Below are 18,446 nucleotides of genomic sequence, written 5' to 3' on the forward strand. Positions count from 1 at the left end.
GAGCTGTCAGTGGTTTATAGTCAGAGTAGACACCTACTAATGCAGTAGAAAGGTGGACTGGACACCATTCCCAGTCTTAATGAGTTACTCACCAGTCAGTTAGGAGAGAGATTGTTAATTAAAATGCAAGTCAACCTGCTGTTGGGCTCCCATACCCATTATAATAAAATAGTGAAGTCTGTACAAAGAACAGAAAAACTTGATAGAGGAAGTGATATTTGGACTAACATTTAAAGAATGAGAAATTTCTATTCAAGTGTAACAAGTCTCAAAAGGACATTTTAGGCAGAAAATGTTACTGAAGGCAGAGAAAAGATGCAGGGTTTTATGCATGCACATGTGTGCATAAGACTCTGGAACATAGATTGGGATTCAAGGCAGCAGAAAAGGGACAGGAATGTTTCAAGTAGTAAATGCTGTGGTATTCAAAGAAAGATTATTTTAGTCTAGAAAAGGTTTTTGTCTTAGCCTTGTTTGGGTCTTTGGCCAAATAGCCATGCAAATTTAGTGGATGGTAAATATTTATGAAGCATAATTTAATTGAGATGTCATTCAAACTAGGTTTTTAATATGGATAAGATTCAGGGCAAGAAGAGGAAGATGGGGATTTTGAGTAAGGGTACCATTTAAATTTTTTTAAGTTTATTTATTTTGAGAGAGTGAGAGCACAGGCAGGGGAGGGGAGGGACAGAGAGAAGGAGAGACAGAATCCCAAGCAGGGTCTGTACCAACAGCACAGAGCCCTGTGTGGGGCTTGAATTCAGATCATGACCTGAGCCAAGATGAAGAGTCAGATGCTTAACCCACTGCACCACCCAAGGTACTGTGGTACCCTGAGTAAAGGTACCGTTCAGATGTCATTTTGATGTTTAACATTTGGCTTTGTATTCTCAAAGACAGCAGACTTACCGAGTGCCTACTACAATGTGTCAGGTCTAGGGATGTGGGGATATAGCTATATAAAAACAATACAGATCGTATCCAGTGGAGACCAGTTGATTCCTTTACTGCTAAAGTTCTCCTTGATAACTTTTGTAGCCAGAGCACTCAGATTCCTTTTTTTCCAGCTTCCCTAAGTATAAAGCAAAGGTGGAACATGGTCCCGGGAGAAAAGTAAATGTCTAGCCTGTCTCCCCATTCAGGTGGCCACAACTCTAACGGGCAGTTTGTGCACGGGAATATCTGAACCATTAGTAAACTGTCTAGTTTCCACACAGTTAAGATGATCAAACCAGTAGCTTCAAGTTTTCTTGTTCTTCAAAGGAGAATACTTTTTCTAACCTATTTGTTTTTCTAAATGATGTTTTTAAATACACAGCTTATCAACCATGTAGACATTATAAGAAAGGAGTGTCAGAAGCTGCCCTCAAATGCTTGGGCATGTTAGGATTGCTTACCTGGAAAAAATAATTGAATTGCTTGGCAACTCTGCATAGCTCTGCACATTGGGTTTTTTCCACTCTGTAACCATTACGTAATTCAGACAGATTGCAAATTACCTCTCTGTATTTGTCCCCTCCCTTCCAAGGGTTTGATCTTACCCAAGTACTAACACTCATAAGCTTTTACGACCAAATTATTTGACAATAAGAAGCATGTAAATGGGAAACTCATGCCAACACGATTTCCTGCAGTTCCTCCCCTCCATAAGAGAATCATTCTCCACTTTGATTTCTTCTAGATTACATTGTATGACAGTTCATGGAAGAACTTCAGGAAACTGGATAAGGTGCCAAATTCTAATGAAAATGTGTATGTCAACTCTAAAATTATATGTAATTGTGTGTGTTTTTTTAAAAAAACTTGGCCTTTTTTTTTTTTTTTTTCAATTTCTCCTGTGGTCCTGTAATTGAATCCCTCAAGTAAATGCTCATGCATTCCTCATACTAATTTAGATTCCTCCCAACACTGGAATTGTTAGAAAATTGTTAGAAAAGCAAAAGTGTTCTGGGATAAATCTGTGAAATAGAAAGAAAGCAATTCATTATAGAAAATTCTTGAATGTGTCACAGTCCGCATGAATGTTAAATGGTGGTTCTTCTTTTGATACCACACCTGGCCTTCTGGAGTTGCTCTGTCCACCAGGCCTCTCCTCAGGGAGCTGTGGGGGAAGGGAATGCTTGCTTCTGGAAAGTAGAGCATGTTACTGGCATTGGTGAGAGCTGGTAGACTGGATTTGTTGGGGTCGTGCTGGTAAGTAGGGAGGCCTCACCTGTAAGTCTTGGTGAAACAGATGAAATAACTTAGATCTAGGAAGAGTTCCCAGGGACACTGACCTCAGCCACAAAAAGAGCAACTGTAGAGAGTGGTCTGTTGTGGAGAAATGGACTGTGGGTTTGTGCCGCTCAATTCATATCACTCCATCTTGCACTGTACTAAAAGCTGCTTCATCAGCTGATGACACCTAGTATTCACATAGTGGCCTAGCATGTTGAACTGTTGATAGAATGGTACGGGCAGTGGGGCGCCTGGGTGGCTTAGTGCATTGAGCGTCCGATTCTTGATTTCAGCTCAGGTCATGATCTCATGTTTCATGAGATGAGGCCCCATGTCGGGCTCCATGCTGACAGCATAGAGCCTGCTTGGGATTCTTGTTCTCCGTCTCTCTCTGCTCCCTGCCCCTACTCGTGCGCTCTCCCCCCGACACCAAATAAATAAATAAAACTTTAAAAAAAAACATGGATGATGATTCAGTAGAAATTCCTTGAAAAATTGGGAAGAGTGTATAGGCTTTAGGTTTCTTGCCATTAATCTCATTTTCCCTTAAAATAGATAACGTTCTAAAAAACTGGAGCTTAAAAATGGCATACGTTAGGAGGCATTTTTCTATAAAGACACTTATGCCCAGAAATAAGCATGGTTCTCCACTACCTATCAAATTAAGTTGCTTCCCCTCTTGGCTTTTGAAGCTTTGAGCAGTTGCTACAAACAGTCCTTGCAGCATCTACCCCCATTACACCCTACCCTTCACCTACAGTTGCCTCAAATCCTCTTTCATCAAAGGACCTAATTCCTTATCTTTGCTTGGAATGCTTGCCCTTGAGGTCCATCCCCAGTGCCACCTTCCTCTTCTTCCAGGTCACCCTCAACAAGATGTGAGCTGTCTCTGATGTTAATTTTCAGGGCTGTACAAAATCTTAGGGTCACTATAACCTCAACATTAAAGGTTATTAAACCATTTGAGGACTGGAAATGACCATGCAAGCTGGACTTGACTTCATCTGTTTGAGAATATTGTTTACTCTTTCTTGGCTTTCTCTTGGGCAAAATTTTTGAACTAAGCGCTCTAGTATTTCTGTCTCTGCCATATACTTTAGGACGTCCAGTTTGGTGTGTTTGCTCGTTTTCCTAGGTCTCATCTCTCAAAACTAAGTTACTTGGTTCTTTAAGTATTCCTCGATAAGTATTTGTTGGTTCACTGGCTTTTCATTGATTAATCAAGTGAAATCCCTATATGTCACCTATGGATTGGCATTTTTATAGCAGTGATCTATAACCACAAAAATTAGATACAAAACCCGTCTTTTCCAGATTCCTGCCGCCACCTCAAGCTTTCGTTAAGTAAAATCTTCCATTTTTAAATAGGTAATTTCAACACTTAAAAAAAACTGTCCATTGAAGTAGAGGAGGTGATACAAAACAACGTGAAAATACCGAATGCACATGTAAGAAAACTGTGTCCCCTGATGTCACAGCTTTACAGAAGTTTCTGTATTGATGACCCTAATAAGAAAACTGACCCCTTCAGTGTGGGTTTCAAATGTACTTTTCTACCTTGTTTTTCATTTGTAAGAAAGCTTTTTGTGCTTCCTTTTCTCCTGTGTCTGGAATGCCAAATGCTAACTTTAGCTCTATTCAGGGAGTTAAGCTATTGGGACATCTCGCTGCCAGTTTCAGCATCAGACTCCCTGGAAGCCAGTGACCTTTTGTCCTGCACACCATGCCTGCCTGTGCTCCAAGTGCTTCTGTTTCCCTCATTCTTGATTCCCATGTAGAGGCCAGATCTTTCTGTATTAAGCTGGGTATGTTAGACAGCTTGTTTTGGTAAAATTTGAGTCCATCACCCTAAAGGAAATCACTGGTATTGGAAACTAGAAGTGAAACCAGGTTCCCAGCACTGGATTGTCAACTAGCAAATGAAAAGTATTTCAGATCAAGAAGATGATTCTTCATCTCCCACTTCTTTATTCTTTTATTTGGCTGAATCTTTTTTGTATCAATAGGCAGATTTGAAATTTTGTATTTTTTCCTAAAAACTTTGAAACACAAGATGACAAGTTACAGGGTAATCACCATTTAGTTGAAAAAAACAACCAGAAATAGTCCAGTCATACTTTAGCATTCTTCACATTTTAATTTTCAACTGAGAGAATAGTTTCTGCAACAATTATTTCACAAATACCGCCCTTAAAATAACAGCTCTCTTCTGTGTATTGTACATTTCTATCCATTATAATCTCTAATTATTTCTCTAAAATTTACCTTTTATTGAAAAATAATGATATGTAGGGGCGCCTGGGTGGCTCAGTCAGTTAAAGGACCTGACTTCGGCACAAGTCGTGATCTGACGGCTTATGAGTTGGAGCCCCATGTTGGGCTTTGTGCTGATAGCTCGGAGCCTGGAGCCTGCTTCAGATTCTCTGTCTCCCTCTCTCTCTGTCCCTCCCTGGCTCATGCTCTGTCTCTCTCTGTCTGTCAAAAATAAATGAAAAATGTTAAATTTTTTGAAAAAAAATGATACATAAAATCTTAAGGACTATTTCATATGGAGATTTTTGCTACATTGACAGTCCTTTTGAAAAATAAAATCTTTGGGGCGCCTGGGTGGTGCAGTAGGTTAAGCGTCCGACTTCAGCCAGGTCACGATCTCGCGGTCCGTGAGTTCGAGCCCCGCGTCAGGCTCTGGGCTGATGGCTCAGAGCCTGGAGCCTGTTTCCGATTCTGTGTCTCCCTCTCTCTCTGCCCCTCCCCCGTTCATGCTCTGTCTCTCTCTGTCCCAAAAATAAATAAACGTTGAAAAAAAAAAAGAAAAAGAAAATCTTTATTCTTCCATGGCTTTTTTGGTGAAGAAGCACTTTGAAATCAACTTAGTACATTAATCTTAATACCTGATCAGTTTTTTCTCTACAGCAGGTCTCACTTTCAACATTGCTCTGTAATTTTCTTAATAGAAGTACAGTATAAAGGTAACCTTACCTTTTAAAAAGTATTCTTGCTTCTTAAAGGCAGGCTGTAAGCAGAGAATGTTAACACCTTTAACTGCAATTTGCTGCAGCCTTACAAGATTGTAATTTTCCATTTTTATTGAAATAAAGTATTCTACAATATTAGTGTCAGGTTACAACATAGTGACCAACAATTACATACATTATGAAATGCTCACCATAGTAAGCATACTTCATCTCTTGCTGTATAATTATTTTCGTCAATATTTCTTGTGCGGTACTTGTCATTTCTGTTACTTAGTATTTGGAAGTCATAAGATGCTTCAGAAAGTTTTATATCCTCTAAATTAGTAAAAACCTGAGTGTACCTATCAGATGAGAGCCCAACCACATGGTTTGGCAAGGCCTTGTAGCCTATCTGCTGATGCTCTTAAAACTCCATCTGCCTGAATAGTGATCGCTGGCGTATTTCTTGTTGTGTGAAAGAAGAGATGAAAATGTCCTTTGACAACTTACTCTGTATGTGGAGAAGGGTAAGGATGGGGTGCTTTTCAGCACTCGGCACAGTTCACATGAGCCTTCTCTGTGTCTGTGGGAGTTGAAATCTTCCTGCTGGTTATTGCTCCTGTTCCTCTTTATGGAATCCATTTAAAAGTTACTTGTCTTTGGGACTTATTTAAAATACGAATAAAAATTTGACATCACTCCAAACAGTGGGAAGAAGCGGGAAGCTCGGTGGAGGACCATGGGAATTCCAGAGAACAAGCTCCGTTGAAAGCAGATTTCTGAACCTCTGGATCTTTATTTTTTGCACTTGTGACTCAGGGCAGGTGAAATAGACGGTGCTCTAAGTTCACTCTAAGGGAGTTAAATCATACTGTGGTAACTGAAGTTATCAAGCAGCTGTTCGTGCCAGGAATGGGGGAGATGCCCATAAAAACAAAAACAAAGCTACTACTAACGTAATCGTATTTTTGTTGGATTAGAAAAATACAGCCTAACTTGAGGATTTTTAACTCCTTTAAAACGTTAATGTTTCAAAGCATTATTTTCGGTTACCATTAAGCTCCTCAAGCCTCGTCTTTGTGTAGGTAGGGAGATTTCTGCTGATGTGCTGGAAATCTGTAACCCTGTATTTTGCAGTCTGATTTTCCTTGTTATGAGGCTCTGATTTCCCAGAGGGGAATAGAATACTGCCTTCAACATGAGATGAGAGCTTTAGTTACAGCCATGCTTCTGCAGACCATGTTCAAGGAATGACAGGGCCGAATGCTCAAATAGAGCCGGAATGATCCTGTGATGATTGTGTAAAAACAGTATTCTAATGTGAAAGCTCTTTAATTCAACTATTGAAGGTGACAGAACACAGTTATGTTGCTGAGAATATAACTGTCAAGAGCTCAAGGAGGAATACATGGAAGAACTGTCATCTAGAAGGGGTGTGTGTTTGTGTGCCCCTGGGAGCATTACCCCAGACGCAGTGATATCCTAGTGTCTCTTCCAGCAACCATGACAAAAGATGGCAATGGCTGGGAGCAAGAGCTCTGACAAAAGACTTAGTCATACAATAATGAAGCATTGTTGTCTCCTAATTAGCAGAAATATCAAGTATCCCTTAAAAGAGAAGTTGGTGACCGAATTGGAGAATCATTTAACTTGAGAGCTTAGAGATCTATCCAAACCTGATGTCTTGCAGACAGGGATTCTGCTGTTTTAGAAAGGTGTGATGCCCGGTCACGGTCTATTCAAGATAATTAAGGCTTAGATCTAAAGACCAACAGCTCATTTCTCTATCCTTCTCTGCCCACTTTGTGGTCCTAATTGAAGCAGCTTTGTTAGAAGTCCTTTACCTATATTGACAGAATTGTGTGGATGTGTCCAGTAAATTAAGGTTGTCTTTCTTCTGACCCTGCCATCAGTACCACCTAAGATGGTGGAAAGTTGAAATTGAATCCAGTGATACAGACATTTGTATATAATAGTTCTTTGGCCTGTGAGAACATCAGATGGGCAATTTGAGTAGCTCTTTGTGGCAAAACCCAATATATCTGAAGGTCTTCTCTGCAGACAAGGTCACATTTCTAGGGAAAGTACTATGAGATAATAATGTATATGTATTCTATTTTACGTACATTTTTGTATATACATTACATAAACATGTAAAATGAAATTCTTATGAGTGTATATGTACTAAAAAATATAAAATCATGACACAGGGACAGGTAAATGAACTATCTATCCAGCCCAAATTCTTCTATAACTAGGAAAGGCACAGCTGGCCCTCTACCTCTGACATCAGTCTGAAAGGTTCGTATGTTCTCCAGTTCATTTTATGACTTCTTACAGAATTATAATCTAGAAATTTTCCAAACTTTCTTTGAATTTTTGCTTATAATTTCCTAGAAGCAGCATAGAGAAGAGGAAGTATTTAAGAAATTGAAGTTCAGATCAGAGTATAAATTCCACTTCTGTTATTTTCATTAGCTGGATGACTTTCTGAACTTTGTTCCCAAATTTGTAAAATAGGATGGTGATAATAAAAATACCTCTGTGAGGTTCAGGTTAAAAATTGATAACGAATGTTTTAACATTTTAAATAAATATGGGTATTTTCATTTATTTCTTGGCATGGTATAATCTGTAAATTAACATTTCCTTCCTTGTTGTCTGAACATTTCCTTTTAAAAATGTCAGTTTATCCTGATTCCCTAATACTAAATCTGGTAGAAATGAGATTATTTATCTTCTCATGCTTTTCATGATTCCATAGATTTAAATCGTACATCCTTGAATCTTTGGAGGGTTAGGTATTCATTTTTGAGTTCTGCCTTTATACAGTGCCTCACCTATTCATTTTGGATTCCTGTCCCCAAACTTTTTAGCTCCATTATGTCACTTTTGGTTGTAACAACTGGAACCATGTGCAGGCATAGCATGGCACAAAGACAGAACATTTTCCTTACTTTCTACTTACTCCCTCATTTTCAGAACTTGACCCTCATAACTGCATTAGTGCCTTGAGTTCACAGGCTCAGAACATGGCCCATCATGATCTTGTTAAACACAACATCCTACAATTTGGATTGCTTTTTACCAGAGTGTGTTATATTTAGCCTTTGGAGGCTTATGTTTCACCTTTCGGCACACTTAGTTTCCAGAGTGGTTCTTAGTTTAGATTGCTTTTTTGCTTAATTTTTACCCCATGAGTTCTTAAAATATGTAGCAACTCTTTTTGTACTTTTATTTGGGACTTTGGTAACATTAGAATTTTACCATCGACTAGCCCTTGTTGGGGTTCAGCTGCTACTATCGGTAAACTTTGATTCATTGACCAGATATTAAAGGCCACACTATCAAAGTTCGGGATACAGAAGGGACCTGGACAGATAAAGTGCAAGTTCTCTTGAACCTTCTATTGCAGCAAGGGAAAGGAAGCCACAGACTAACATATAAATTAATAAAATAGACCTAAAACAGGATGACATGATGAAGAGTGACAAGAGAGTCCCTTCAAATGGGATGGGATGGGAGGGCCTTTCCTGGTAGGTGACATCCAAGCCTTGATATGAATGGCAAGAAGAATGTAAAGTTCCAGAGGAAACAGCCTATATAAAGGTCATAATGCAGAAACAGGCCTGAAGTGTTCCAGAAACAGCAAGGAAGCCAGTGTGAAAGGAGCTTCCTAAGGGGAAGTTAGACAAGGGAGAGGTAGACAGAGGCCACGTCATAGGTCACTATAGAGTGGGGAAGGAGTTCATAGTGATTTCCTAGGAAACCATGTTAGTCTCCTTAGTAAGGAGTGGTATGTGTTCTGAATAATGGCAACCTTAGCGTAAATTAATGGAAGTGGGATCTGTGCAAAATGTAGGCCATGTTACTGCAAGGTTAAGGAAATGGCCCAAAAATCTGTATGCCTGTCAATGAAGAGCATTCTGGTTTGTGGCTGGCTGAGACTTAAAGGGCAAAAGTAATGATTGCTGAATTGATCAGTTCTTTGATACCCATTCTGTCTAAGGAGGAAAATACAGAATTTCAAGAAGGGATGGTCAACAAGACAGACAGTATTCAGAGGTGTTGAGTTGGATGAAGAAAGAGGACTGTTAGTTTTGGTAACAGAGAAGCTATTGATGACCTTAACTGGAACTTGGTAAGATTGGAAGACACTAGGATTGGTTTGAATGGTAAACAATGGAAATAAGGACAACTTTGTCAAGTTTTGTTGTGAATAGGAGGAGACAAATGATATAGTAGCTAAAGGATTACATGAAATTAAGAAAGATTTTTATTATGTCAAAGTCAGATGATATTGGTGCATTGCAATTTCTGAGAGACTGAGAGTAGCTGGAGTCCATGACCTCAACGAGAGGATGAGCAGACATGGGATCTACAGCACAGCTGGAGGGGTTAGCCTTTGATAGAAAAGAGAATACAACAGCCTTGTTCAAGTTATGCCATGATTATAGTTTTTTGCCCCAGTAAGCACCCTTAACCATGTTCTTAGCAACAATTAATTTCAAAGTATCCTTTTCATAATGTGTCTTGTGCAGTAGAGATTTGGGGAACTGGAAGTTGAAAATACCCGTAGTGGACATACCCAGGAGCAGTGACAACAAATCTTAAGTATAGCTCCCCAAGGTCAATAAGATATTTCTTAAAAATTTTCAGGGGTTCCTTTGACTCTAGAAAATCTGACCTATGATAGAATACCTTAAATGATCACATAATGTACCTGAAATTACCTGAAATGCTAATATTATCTATTCTTTCCACATTGCCTGTTGGAGAAAAATTACTCCACCTGTTTGATACTTATATGGTTCTGAAAGCATAGAGAAGGAAAAAACTGAGGGTATACAGCTAGCAAACTGCCATGAGCAATCTAATCAAAGCCTTTTTTTTATGTGCACAAGCTTTTAGACTCCCAAAATTATGAAAATTTCCCCAATGTATTTTTTAAACTTAAAAGAATAATCAGAACCAGGACAAAAGCACACAAAGTTGCAGACAGCCTCACAAGTATAGGGGCAAAAATCATAAAGTATTTGTGAATCTAAACCCGCAGTGTAATAAAAACTTTGTAAATATCACGAAGTAGGACTTAAGTCTAAGGATATAAAGATGATTCAACATTAGGAAATCCATGAACGTTATTGATCAGTTAATAGATCAAAGGAGAAAAAATTTTTTATTGTCTCCATGGTTGCTAAAAAGGTAGTTGGTAAAACTCAGGATCCCTTCCTGATAACAACTCTTGGTAAAACTCAGAAAAATACTTCCTTAGGATCAGAAATCAGTGGTCAATAACTGACTTAGAGGAAGGACATGAGATACTCTTGTTAAAGAAAAAGTATGTAATAAACATATATATATATATATATATATATATATATACACACACAAAAATACAGTATAAAAATGTATCACTTTATTTCTCCCTAGAAAACTAAAGAGAAACAACTGAAAATTTATTAGAACTCATAAGTTAGGAAATGAATATTTAAAAACCAAATAGCCTAGGTAAAGTGGATAAAAACCTAGAAAGACGTAACTACTGAAACCTAAGATAAAATAGAAATTCTTAATAGATCTATATAATAAGAGATGTGATTGGTAATTTTTAAACAATTCCAGAAAGAAAACCCTGAGCTCAGATGACTTCAATGGTGAAATCTACCAAATGTTTAAACAAACAAAGAAAAAAACACCAACCCTCCACTAATTCTTTCAAAAAATAAGAGGAAGAAACACTTTCGAACTTACTTTGTGAGGCCAGTATCAACCAAAACCAAAGATATCACAAGAAAACTATAGATCAATATCTCTTATGAATATAGACACAATTTCTCAACAAAATACTAGCAAAATGAATCTGGCAACATATAGAGAGGATTATATGCCATGATCAAATGGAATTAATACAAGGTTAGATCAAATGGGATTAAAGAAACCAGTATAGTACACCATTTAATAGAATAAAGGACAAAAGCCATGTGATAATTGCAGAAAAAAAGCATTTGACAAAATTCAACACCTTTTTATGTTAAAAATATTAGTAATAGAAGGCAGCTTCCCCTGGGGCACCTGCATGGCTCAGTTGGTTAAGCATCTCACTTCGGCTCAGGTCATGATCTCACGGTTCATGGGTTCAAGCACCACGTCGGGTTCTGTGCTGATAGCTCAGAGCCTGGAGCCTGCTTCGGATTCTGTGTCTCCCTTTCTCTCTGTGCCGCTCCCCCCGTGCTCTTTCTCTCAAAAATACATAAACATTGGGAGGAAAAAGGCAACTTCCTCTGATAATGAGAAACTTGAAGCTAGCATCATACTTAGTGGTGAAAAGCTAGATGCTTTCCCCCACTACGACCAGACAAGGATGTACATTGGCAGCTCTTCTATTTAACATACTACTAAAGGTTCAAGCCATGGCATTTGGACAAGAAAAATAAGCATTCACATTGGAAAGGAAATAGTAAAATGATCTCTATTTACAGATGTCATGATCTTGTATGCAAAGAAATCCTAAGCGCCAAGAAAAAACTATTGTAACTGAAATGAGTTAAGCAAGGTTGTAGGATATACAAGATAATATCCAAAAATCAATTATATTTCTATGCACTAACAATGAACAATCCAAAAATAGAATTAAGAATACCATTCAACTTATAGTAGAATTGAAGAAAATAAAAATTTTAAAGTGGAAGGCTTATATACTGAAAACTTTAAAACATTATTAAAGACATCCCATGTTCATGGATTAGACTTACTATTGTTACAATGGCAGTACTTTCCAAGCCTCTATCATCCACTCCCTATCAGAAATTGACAAGCTGATCTTAAAACTAATATGGAAATGCAAGGGAACCAGAATACCTGTTTGAAAAGGAAAAACAAAGTTGGAGGACTTCTACTTTTCATTTCAGAATTGACTACAAAGCTACAGTAATCAAGAATGTTACTGCACAAAGTTAGTGCAGTAGAGAGTTAAAGAGTAATCAAGACTGTTACTGCACAAATATAAAAATGAGACTCCAGAAATAGTAAATTATGCCATTGATAGCAATTGATTTTCAGCAAGAGTGCCAAGACAATTAAATGGAAAGGATAGTCTTTTCAACAATGGTGCCCCAACTGAATAGTTACATGCAAAATAACAAAGACCCAAACTTTACACCATATATAAGAAATAATTCAAAATGGACCATTGACCTAAGTGTATGAATTAAAGCTATACCACTTTTAGAAGAAAATGTAGGTATAAATCCTTACGATATTGGATTAGGCAGGCAGTGGTTTGTTAGAAATGACAAAAATACAAGTGATGAAAGAAAGAAATTGTTCTTCATCAAAAGTAAAAATGTGTGTGCTTCAAAGGATGCCATTAAGAAAGTAAAAAGGCAATCCACAGACAGGAGAAAGTGTTTGCAAATTAGGTATCTGATAAGAGACTTGTATCTAAAATGGAGATTTTTCACCTTCCCAATAAAAGGAAAAATCACCCAATTTAAAAATTGGCAAAGGATTTGCATAAACATTTCTCCAAAGAAGATATATAAAAGGCCAAAAGGCATATGAAAAAGATGTTTAATATTATTAGTCTTTAGGGAAATTAAGTCAAAATTTACACCTATTAGAATGACTAGAATCAAAAAGACAGTAAGTGTTAGTGCAGATGTGGAGGAATTAGTATCCTTGTATGTTGCTGGTGGGAATGTAAAAAAGGAAGCTGTGTGACAGTTCCTCACATGTTAAACAGAGGTGTACCATATCCCAAGAGAACTGAAAACTTAACTCCACACAAAATCTTGTACATGAGAGTTCATAGTAGCATTGCTCCTAATAGCCCAAAAGCGAAAACCCAAATGTTCACCAACTGATGAGTAAATCAATAAAATGTAGCATATACCTACAATCGAATGTTATTAAGCCACAGAACAGAATATGCACTTCCGGTACACGCCACAACACAGATAAACCTTGAAAAGATTTTGCTAAGGTAAACCAGACACAAAGTTTACATATTTTGATTCATTTATACGAAATATCCACAATAGGCAGATCCGTAGAGACAGAAAATAGATCAGTGATTGGTTATCAGGATCCGGGCGGACAGGAAGGGAGAGAGTGGCTGCTAACAGGTATGGAGTTCATTTTGGTGATAATGAAAATCTTCTGGAATTAGATAGTAGTGGTGGATACACGATTCTGTATCTTCAGAGGCACAGAATTTGTTTATAGTTGACCCTTGAACAACACAGATTTGAACTGTATCAATCCATTTACATGTGTTTTTTTTTTTTTAGATAAATACAGTACATTTTCTATTTTTTTTTAATGTTTGTTTATTTTTGAGAGAGACAGAGTGTGAGCAGGGGAGGGGCAGAGAGAAGGGGAGACAGAATCCGGAACAGGCTCCAGGCTCTGAGCTGTCAGCACAGAGCCAGATGCGGGGCTGGAACTCACGGATCGTGAGACCATGACCTGAGCCGTAGTCGGACGCTTAACCGACTGAGCCACTCAGGCGCCCCACTACAGTACATTTTCTTTTTTTTTCTTTTTAAAAATTTTTTTTAACGTTTATTTATTTTTGAGACAGAGAGACACAAAGCATGAACGGGGGAGGGTCAGAGAGAGGGAGACACAGAATCTGAAACAGGCTCCGGGCTCTGAGCTGTCAGCACAGAGCCCGACGCAGGGCTCGAACTCACGGACCGCGAGATCATGACCTGAGCCGAAGTCGGCCGCCCACCGACTGAGCCACCCAGGCGCCCCTACAGTACATTTTCTAAATGTATTTTTTTCCTTAGGATTTTCCTAACATTTTCTCTAGCTTTATTATAAGAAGGTAGTAATTGGATAGAAAACATAACCTACAGAAGGTGTCAACTGTTATTATTAAGTCTTCTGGTCAGTAGTAGGCTATTTATAGTTTGGATTTGGGGGAGTCAAAAGTTACATGAAGATTTTCAACTGTGCCGGAGGGTCAGTGCCCATAACCCCCATGTTGCTCAAGGATCAACTGTACTTTTAAAAGGTTGAATTTTATGATAGATGAGTTATATCTCAATAGAGCTGTTACTTAGCAAATGACTAATTTTCAAAGAAAATTTATTTTCTATATGCCATGAATGACAAATACAAAAATAGAATAAATGCATGATAAAGTTTAAGACAATTTTGAGAAAAGGGAAATTATTCTATAAAAAATAACACATATTGCAGCATTTAATTAGCAAAGAGTATGAGCTATCCCTGGGACAGACCAAAATTATTTTAAGTCTGGAAAGAGACCTGAATGCCTGTATTAGGAAAGCAATATATAGTAAAGATAATGCTTTTCCTCAGGAAAAACATAGATTATTTATGAAATGATGATAACACCTAGGTTACTTTAACATTTGAGATTTGTGGTTGAAAATAGCAGAAAATGAGGGTTGCTAGTTGGGAATGGGTTAAATGGGTGAGGGGCATTAAGGAGGGCACTTTTCAGGATGAACACTGGGTGTCATATGTAAGAGATGAATCTCTGGATTCTACTCTTGAAGCCAAGACTACACTGTGTGTTATCTAACTTGAATTTAAATAAAAATAAAACAAAAAGCTGCACTCACAAACCCTCCTCCTCCTCCCCCCCCCCTTCGCCGCCAAAAAAAAGAAAAGAAAATAGCAGAAAATAATCCTGGCAAGCTTAAGCAGAGACAAACTTATAGGAAAGATATTTAGTACCTCAGAGACCATGGGAAACCAAGCCAAAGCTGGAAAGAGAGCCTCCCTTGTGCTACTGGACTAGGATGCCACTGTGTTGCTGTCCCAGGACTCTAGATCCCACCAGTGCTACCATGATTAAATTCTAGTATCCCCTGTGTATTTCAGTCACTGTCAAGACTCTGAGACCCAGGCATAGCCCATGTCACAGGCCTGCATCTTGACTGCTGGGGATGGGGAAAAGGATATTTGCCCCCTGTCCATACTGGGATGGGAGGTAGGGCACTGTAGCATCCACCAGACAGGAAGGTGCCCAAGTGTTGGGATGCCAAAAATGACAGATTCCCACCAACATTTGGAGTAACTAAAATTAGAGCCATCCTTTATGTCCTAGACCAAAATAAATTCTGCATGAATTCAGGATGTAAATGTAAAACTTGAGACCACAAAATACTTGAAGAAAATGTATGTGAATATCTAATCTTGGTTTGGGAAAGTCGCTTAGCATGATATAAAAATCAGCCATTAAAAATGTCAAAGTATTAAACGTGACCCAGAAGGGGATCAGTCTGTTAAAATTAAATTAATTAATTAATTAATTAATTAATAAGTGGTATATACCAGGTCATTAAGGTGGTTCTCTTTAGATGAACTGGAGATGACTTTTCCTTTTTCCCCTCTCTGAATTCAGGTTTGTTTTTTATCCAAAAGCTGTTAGTACTTTGGAAATTTTGGAAGTGAGGGAGTTGGTTGGTTGGCTTGTAAGAATGCAGAAGTATCTGGATCTTCATAAGTACATTTTATGCTAAATGCTAGAGAAAAACAACTCTACAAAAAGCAGGTGATGAGACAGTTGTATTTATAGACATCTCCATCTCTGGTAAAAATAGTGTTCGGATGTCTATTGGAATTTGTTCCATCTGGTGGTACTTGAAAAGGGAGACCTGAATAATTACGGCTATAAGAATGCCCCCCAAGATCATGATGTTTCTCTTACCTCCTCAGTGGTTTTTGTTGGGGTTTGTTTTACTTCATTTTTAAGAGAACCCATCTGCTTGAGTGGGAATGTTACTAGTTTGCGCTCAGGGTGTGGTCATCTAAGGAGAAACTTCATAGATGCAAAGATTCTGGAGGTGGTTTTTTTACCGCAGCCTGTATTTCATGATTTTATAGTATTACCTCTGAATAAGGAATTACCTCACCACTTCCTGTTGAGGCAGCCCTTAGATCCTGGATACTTTGTTCTCTCTCTCTCTCTCTCTCTCTCTCTCTCTCTCTCTCTCTCTCTCCTATCTCAGTAAAGGATGCTCAACATCTGTGTGACATAAGAGATCATTTAGCTTCTTCCCATGTAAAGGTAAATCACCCGAATACAATAAAGAGCTTCTCACAGAAACCTTGATACCAGAAGATGAGGGGAATTCCTTCGTGTTCCAGAAAGGCCAACACGGGCACATTATAGAAACAGACCAAGAGATCTGAAGAAGGAAAAAAAAAACACAACAAAACACAGAAATGGCATCTTGTTCCCATTCTTGCCACTCAATTACTGTTTCTCCTTCGGGCTTTGAATTTCCTTTTCTAAATGCCTGCGGCCTTAACTATTAAGAAGATATGAATCCATAAACATGATCTTGCTGGGATTTTCTAGTGGAAATTGTCATGATGTAAGAGTTCTTCATTAAAAAAATACATATGAAAGACTTAATCTTTTTTTCTCTGACCATTTCCTCAGGGGACTCATTGAACATTTCTGTTATTTTTATTTCTCAGTCATAAACAGCATGACTCTGAACTTCTGTAAGTTTCAGAGTCTCCTTGTCTTCATCCTTCATGTTAATATAGGACCCCATTGCTCTAGACTGGAATTAAATTGGTATACAACTGTTTTGGGTATTAGGTGGTTTAGTTATCCAGTTTCACCTAAGTCATTTTGCAAGATGGATATAAAACAGCTTGGGCAGGGGCGCCCGGGTGGCTCAGTCGGTTGAGCGTCTGGCTTCGGCTCAGGTCAGATCTCGCAGTTCATAGCTTTGAGCCCCGCGTCAGGCTCTGTGCTAACAGCCCGGATCCTGGAGTCTGCTTCGGATTCTGTGTCTCCCTCTCTGCCCCTTCCCTGCTCAAGCTCTTTCTCTGTCTCTCAAAGATGAATAAACGTTAAAAAAAAAAAAAAATTAAAAAAAAAAACAGCTTGGGCATATTTGTATTTGCATGTTTATTTTTTGAGCTATGCATTTCATGAGAAATTTTGTAGTTTCTTGTGTTTAAACTTTCTGTTTTTCTCTTACATCTGTGTATTTTGATGACTTGGAGCAGGTAGCATCTAGAGGGAAGAAAATGTTCCTTTTTTTCTGATAGAAGCTAAGAAGAGTTATTCTTATCCTGAGTTCCTTGGCATTAAAATATCTCTGGGGACGCCTGGGTGGCCCAGTGGATTAAGCTTCCAGCTCTTGATTTTGGCTTAGGACATGATCCCAGGGTTTTGAGATCAAGTCCCGCCTCTTTCTCTGCTGGGTGCGGAGACTGCTTAAGATTCTCTCTCTCCCTTTCCCCATACCTGACCGGTGCGCACATGCGCGCTCAGTTGCGCGCGCTCTCTCTCTCTCTCTCTCTCTCTCTCTCTCTCTCTCTCTCTCAAAAAGTATTGGGGTGCCTAGGTGGCTCAGTTGCTTAAGCATTAGACTCTTGGTTTCAGCTCAGGGCATGATCTCATAGTTGGTGAGTTCGAGTCCTGCATCAGGCTCTGTACTGGCAGCATGAAGCCTGCTTAGGTTGCTCCCTCCACCCCGCCGCCCCACTCACACTCACCACTCTCTCTCTCGAAATAAATAAACATTTTTTTAAAAAGTATTTCTGTTCATTGTGGAATGTGGGGATGCTCTGGTGAACACAGCATCACTGTCACAGTGGTTAGGAATGGGAAAAGTGGTGGGAGGGAGGCATGGTCCCTTCCCTCTCTGGCTCCCAGCCCAATCGAATAAGGATGTGTAAGCACATGGGGGAGAGGAACACACAGCTGGGGGGGCTCCTTCCTGCCTAACAATCCTCAGTCACGCCTGGGAACAGTCAGACTTACATCAGCCTTTTTCTCCTTTCTTTCCAGGGGCTGCCTATTGCCAGTTCATGGACATGCTCTTTCCAGGCTGCATTAGTTTGAAGAAAGTAAAATTCCAAGCAAAGTTGGAGCATGAGTATATTCACAATTTTAAACTTCTGCAAGCATCGTTTAAGCGAATGAATGTTGATAAGGTAGGAAACTAACTTCTGCCTCCATAAAATGCGTGATCTTTCCTAAAAATTGGTTTTTGTGCCAAAATGCAAAAATCCGAAGGCGTATTCCTTAATATGGTCAAAGTAGTTTGGGGTCTGTACCTAGCATAAAGCATCAACCCTCTCTTCCTATATTTGTGTGAGGCTTTTATTTAAGGAAATTTCTAAACTTAACAGCCTTTAGATTAAACACTAGAGGTAATTACAGAGGTTCAAATGTTGCTGTTCTGTTTTAGCATTGCAGGAGAGAAATTTTTGTTTGCCAGATGCCACCGTGGTTCTTTGTGTATTTTGTTCCTTTGGGGAAAAAAG

General features: G+C 38.7%; 1 protein-coding gene across 6 annotated transcripts in view; it reads left to right on the forward strand.

Annotated features, from left to right (window-relative positions):
• MAPRE2 (microtubule associated protein RP/EB family member 2) overlaps positions 1–18,446 on the forward strand; it is a 156,342-nt gene that overhangs the window by 98,889 nt on the left and 39,007 nt on the right. For all 6 annotated transcript variants that reach the window (XM_027068773.2, XM_015082325.3, XM_053206620.1 and 3 more), the window contains one exon: positions 17,968–18,113. In XM_027068773.2, the coding sequence (XP_026924574.1) occupies positions 17,968–18,113 (146 nt within the window). The remainder of the gene's footprint in view (positions 1–17,967; positions 18,114–18,446) is intronic.

The sequence above is a fragment of the Acinonyx jubatus genome, chromosome D3 (genome assembly GCF_027475565.1).
Source record: "Acinonyx jubatus isolate Ajub_Pintada_27869175 chromosome D3, VMU_Ajub_asm_v1.0, whole genome shotgun sequence".
Classification (NCBI taxonomy): Eukaryota; Metazoa; Chordata; class Mammalia; order Carnivora; family Felidae; genus Acinonyx; species Acinonyx jubatus.